The sequence below is a fragment of the Pygoscelis adeliae genome, unplaced genomic scaffold (genome assembly GCF_000699105.1).
Source record: "Pygoscelis adeliae isolate BGI_AS28 unplaced genomic scaffold, ASM69910v1 Scaffold126, whole genome shotgun sequence".
In the NCBI taxonomy this organism is placed as follows: Eukaryota; Metazoa; Chordata; class Aves; order Sphenisciformes; family Spheniscidae; genus Pygoscelis; species Pygoscelis adeliae.
In genome coordinates this window covers 1,665,366-1,670,910 of record NW_008824896.1, presented here as the reverse complement: position 1 = coordinate 1,670,910, position 5,545 = coordinate 1,665,366, and the positions used below count along the sequence as shown (strand labels likewise).

Genomic DNA, 5,545 nt, shown 5'->3' with positions numbered 1-5,545 from the left:
TGCACAGGTCCTTCTCGTCCTTTGCTGCAAAACACAGTGGGCTGGGTTTGTTCAACATTTAACAGAAAGCGCATTACTTCCCCTGCCCAACGCCAGTAGCACTGCAGCTGTTAAATGTGATCGCTTGTGTCAGGCCGATGTTCAGGGCTCTCTGTCATTCAGGCCTCTGCCTGGCATTTGTCATGCAAAGGGTTTAATTACTCATTTGAGAGATATTCTTGGAAAGTTTGGCTCTCATGTTTTGGTCCCAGGAGTGCAAGACCAGCCGTTTACTTGACTAGGTACAGATATCATCACTTACTGCTTACCTGAGCACCTGTAATTCAGAAAAAGACCTACAAATGTACTGTATGCTATGTTCCTCACTTAATTTCTTCATGCTCCAGGATGTTTACTTAATGTTTCTCCAAGCTGCTCTAGTGGGTTTCCCTCCCCCTCCTTATTTCTTAAAAAAGCATTTACATTTACTTTCAGTTAAATATAAAGGAAGGTTGAGTCTCTTTTGGACAAAAAATCCAAGTATTTTCCATCTAAAAAACTTTTTTTTTTCCCAATGATTGAAAAATTGCCCAAGAACCTAGGGGCTATATCTGATTAAGATAAACTGTGAGGACATGAAAAATGTGGTGGCAAAAAGCACAGAGGAAAGAGAATACAAGGAAAAGGCTTCTTGTCTGTCTTATGTGACATGTTTTGTATGTGACTACAAAATGACAGGTTAGGTACCATGAGTAATGGTGGATATTCAGCCTGACTCCCTAGCAATGTTTTCATGGGACTTAGAAATGTATCTTATTTGTCCTTGACTTTCTGTGTTTGCATCTTCCACAGTACTTACAGCAAACGTTTTTCGGCTGGACCAATTACTGAAACACGATCATGCTAAACTACATGGAGAATTTCCATAACAACACAACTGAAAACTGAGGTACCAGTATTCAAGATGTGGGCAGCTGTAGCACCGGTGTCATGGTTGACCACTGGGACAGGAGTGCCACATTCTTCTGGCAACCAGATAGAAAGGTCTTGCATGTCCTTTACTCATGTGTTTTGTTGTGCTCTCTGGTTGAGTTACTGGTGCTTTTGTGCCTACTGGAATGCAATTACCTTCTGTTTCTCCAGTTAAAATTGGCAAGTCCGCAGTTTGTATAAAAGGCTTGTTGTTTATCTCAGGCTGTTCTCTTACTGGCAGAGTTTCAGGGTCGGATGGATGAGACTCATCTCTTGTGTCAGTAACCTCCTGGAAATGTATAGTTGGCTTGGATGTCCCTTTAGAAACAATAAACATTTCTTCTATCGTGTCTTTTTTATCTCTTGTAGCGGTCTCTTTGGTAACTGTAGTTTCCTCTCCCTTGTCAATACTAGGGGCCTTTTCAGTGGCATCTTCCATTTCTTTTTCAGGTGTGATGCTAGTTTCTTTGATGGTCATTACCTCTTTTTTATCAGCTGTTGTCTCTACAACAACACAAGTAGTACTTGTGCTCTCTTTAGCTGCTGCTGTTACAGTCTGCTTAGTTTCCATAGTTGTGTCTCTTTTAGTTGTTGTCACAATCTCCCTGGGTTTAGGAGTTGAATCTGTTTTGGCAGTTGTTGCTAACACAGTGGGCTTGAACATGGGAGTTGCAGCTGCTGTTGTTATAGTTGCTGTCCTCCCAGGGCTTTCTTCTTTTTTAGCTGTTACAGTCTCTTTTGGTATGGGAGTCTCATCTTGTTTAGCTGGGGTTGCTTCTTTTTCTTCAGCCGTTGATGCAGTCTTTTTATCCGCAGTGGTTGCTTCTGATTCAGCTGCTGTAGTGACAGCTTGCTTGGCTGTAGGAGTTGTATTTGGAATATCATCCTTACCTTTAGGAAAGTCATCAGGTTTAGCTGTTACCACCATAGTTACAGTAATTGTGTCTTTCCTACTTGTTAAAATATCTTTAAGCATAGTAGTTTTGTCTTTCTTGGGTGGTGTTATCTCTTTGTTCACTGTGGTTGTTTCTATTTTAGTTGTCAGCTCTTCAGTTACAGGAGTAGTAACAGTTTCAGCTGTTGTTTTGTCTTTTTTGTCAGTTACTGTTACAATCTCAGTAGCCCTAGCTGCAGTTATCACTGTCCTTTGTACTGCTGTAGTCGTGTCTTTTGCAGTTGTGCTGGTTGCTACTTTGGGTGCAGGAGTTGTAATTTTCTTCTCTGCTGTTGTTGCTGAAACCATTGTGTCTGCTTCAGGTATGGGTGTTTCTTTCCTGGTTGTTGTGATCGCCTCACTGCTTTGAGTGGTTGTGTCTTTTTTAGCAGTTGTTACTAATGCAGGGACAGTAGTTGTCAGTTCAATAGGTGTTGTTTTCTGTCTGGCAGTGCTGACAGCCTTAGTGGCTACAGGGGTAGTCCCCTTGACCTTAGGGGTGGTGGGAGAGTCTGCCTCCTCCACTTTAGGGGTGGTGGGAGAGTTTACCTTGGTGGCTGGTGCCTTCGGGGTTGTCTCTTCAGCTTTGGGGGTGGTAGGGGAGTTTGCCTTGGTTGTTGGTGCCTCTGTGACTTCAGGGGTTGTCTCTTCTGCTTTGGGGGTGGTGGGCGAATCTGCCTTGGTCACTGGTGCCTCTGTGGCTGCAGGGGGTGTCTCTTCAGGTTTGGGGGTGGTGGGAGAATCTGCCTTGGTCACTGGTGCCTCTGTGGCTTCAGGGGTTGGCTCATCAGCTTTGGGGGTGGGGGGAGAGTCTGCCTTGGTCGTTGGTGCCTCTGGGGTTGTGTCTTCTGTATTGGGGGTGGTGGGAGAGGCTGCCTTGGTCGTTGGTGCCTCTGTGACTTCAGGGGTTGGCTCATCAGCTTTGGGGGTGGTGGGAGAGTCTGTCTTGGTCATTGGTGCCTCTGTGGGCACAGCAGTTTTGTCTTCATCTTCTGGGGGGCTGGTGTGAGAGTCTGCCTCAGTCATTGCTTCCTCTGTGACTTCAGGGGTTGTCTCTTCAGGTTTGGGGGTGGTGGGCGAATCTGCCTTGGTCACTGGTGCCTCTGTGGCTTCAGGGGTTGGCTCATCAGCTTTGGGAGTGGTAGGAGAGTCTGCCTTGGTCGTTGGTGCCTCTGGGGTTGTGTCTTCTGTATTGGGGGTGGTGGGAGAGGCTGCCTTGGTCGTTGGTGCCTCTGTGGCTTCAGGGGTTGGCTCATCAGCTTTGGGAGTGGTGGGAGAGGCTGCCTTGGTCGTTGGTGCCTCTGGGGTTGTATCTTCAGCTTTGGGGGTGGGGGGAGAGTCTGCCTTGGTCGTTGGTGCCTCTGGGGTTGTGTCTTCTGTATTGGGGGTGGTGGGAGAATCTGCCTTGGTCACTGGTGCCTCTGTGGCTGCAGGGGTTGTCTCTTCAGGTTTGGGGGTGGTGGGAGAATCTGCCTTGGTCACTGGTGCCTCTGTGGCTGCAGGGGGTGTCTCTTCAGGTTTGGGGGTGGTGGGAGAATCTGCCTTGGTCGTTGGTGCCTCTGTGGCTTCAGGGGTTGGCTCATCAGCTTTGGGAGTGGTAGGAGAGTCTGCCTTGGTTATTGGTGCCTCTGTGGGCACAGCAGTTTTGTCTTCATCTTCTGGGGGGCTGGTGTGAGAGTCTGCCTCAGTCATTGCTTCCTCTGTGACTTCAGGGGTTGGCTCATCAGCTTTGGGAGTGGTGGGAGAGGCTGCCTTGGTCGTTGGTGCCTCTGGGGTTGTGTCTTCTGTATTGGGGGTGGTGGGAGAGGCTGCCTTGGTCGTTGGTGCCTCTGGGGTTGTGTCTTCTGTATTGGGGGTGGTGGGAGAGGCTGCCTTGGTCGTTGGTGCCTCTGTGGGCACAGCAGTTTTGTCTTCATCTTCTGGGGGGCTGGTGTGAGAGTCTGCCTCAGTCATTGCTTCCTCTGTGACTTCAGGGGTTGGCTCATCAGCTTTGGGGGTGGTAGGAGAGTCTGCCTTGGTTGTTGGTGCCTCTGTGGCTTCAGGGGTTGGCTCATCAGCTTTGGGGGTGGTGGGCGAATCTGCCTTGGTCACTGGTGCCTCTGTGGCTTCAGGGGTTGGCTCATCAGCTTTGGGGGTGGGGGGAGAGTCTGCCTTGGTCGTTGGTGCCTCTGGGGTTGTATCTTCAGCTTTGGGGGTAGTGGGAGAGTCTGCCTTGGTCGTTGGTGCCTCTGTGGGCACAGCAGTTTTGTCTTCATCTTCTGGGGGGCTGGTGTGAGAGTCTGCCTCAGTCATTGCTTCCTCTGTGACTTCAGGGGTTGGCTCATCAGCTTTGGGAGTGGTGGGAGAGTCTGCCTTGGTCGTTGGTGCCTCTGTGGCTGCAGGGGTTGTCTCTTCTGCTTTGGGGGTGGTGGGAGAGTCTGCCTTGGTTGTTGGTGCCTCTGTGGCTTCAGGGGTTGGCTCTTCAGGTTTGGGGGTGGCAGAAGAATCTGCCTCGGTTATTGGTTCCTCTGTGGCCTCAGGGGTCATATCTTCTACCTTAGGGGTGGTGGGAGAGTCTGCCTTGGTCATTTGTGCCACTGTTGTCGCAGGGGTATCTTTCTGAGCCGTGGTGGTCTCTTTGGTAGTTGTTGCTTTTGTGGTAGTACTTGTAGTAGTTGGTAAACTGGGTGTTGGAGTAGATGTAGTTGCTTTGATTGGTGTGGTTGTATCAGGGTGTTTTGTGGTTGGAGCAGGACTGGTCACTTTGTTTTCCAGTCCACTGCCAGTATCTATGAGAACAAATATATATTAAGACATTGGAATTGCAGTGCATGCACTTATTGCACGTTAATTTATTATATCGAGTAGAAATACTTGCTTATCTTTTGACTAGCAATAGTTGTTTTTATTGTCTTTGCTCTAAAAGCTTTCTGTGTAAAATTGCACTTAATTAGCTTTAAAGTGGTTAAAACATTTCTTTAAACTGGCAAAAAAAAAAAAAGGATATGTGGAAACCTAAGTTAAATTGATAAATGCCAGTTTATGGACTTAGGTAACTGTCAAAAGATAAATAATTTAGAAGAGCCAAACTAACCTGGACTGGGTTAAATGTGAATTCATTTTGTCTGCATGGAATTTTGCAGCAGCTTAGCTAAGTTTTAAGTAATCCTTTTGGCTAACCCGTTGCAACTCCGAGTACAGCATGGCAGTTTTTAGTTTAGTGTTTGTAGGTGAGGCCACCTGATGTTTCCATCCTTTTTCATGGAAAGGGAACCACGCTATAAAATATAGTCCTTCTAATGGGACACTTCCCTTCTCAGTCTGTTCTTTTATTTGTTCCTCTGGCCTTAATAAAAACATAGCCTGCACCTATCACCTGGACTTGAAGGAGAGAGTTAGGGAAACAGGAGGAAAACAAACTTTCAGAGTACAGACACCTGACTGCATCTCCTACTGTATCTTTATAACTTGGATGTTTTTCCTCTTTGTGATTTACAGCTTTAAGACTCTCTTTACTTGTGTATGTAGTTACACTGACTTAAGTACAATTGTTAGTATAGCTATATTCAGCAAAAACTAACAGTAAATGTTTCTGCATTTTAATCTTTCACTAAGCGTCATCTCTGTGATGTTTTGCTGTTTAGTTCTGTTTTCACGTAGGGTTGTTTTCTATGATTCCTG

At 46.9% G+C, this 5,545-nt stretch overlaps 1 protein-coding gene across 1 annotated transcript in view; it reads right to left on the bottom strand.

Moving 5' to 3' along the window:
* The window catches only part of PRG4 (proteoglycan 4), a 19,375-nt gene that overhangs the window by 4,088 nt on the left and 9,742 nt on the right, over nucleotides 1-5,545 (bottom strand). The window contains exons 5-7 of the mRNA XM_009324660.1: nucleotides 4,193-4,653; nucleotides 1,108-4,111; nucleotides 6-24 (exon numbers count right to left, since the gene is read on the bottom strand). Coding sequence (XP_009322935.1) covers nucleotides 6-24; nucleotides 1,108-4,111; nucleotides 4,193-4,653 — 3,484 coding nt within the window. The remainder of the gene's footprint in view (nucleotides 1-5; nucleotides 25-1,107; nucleotides 4,112-4,192; nucleotides 4,654-5,545) is intronic.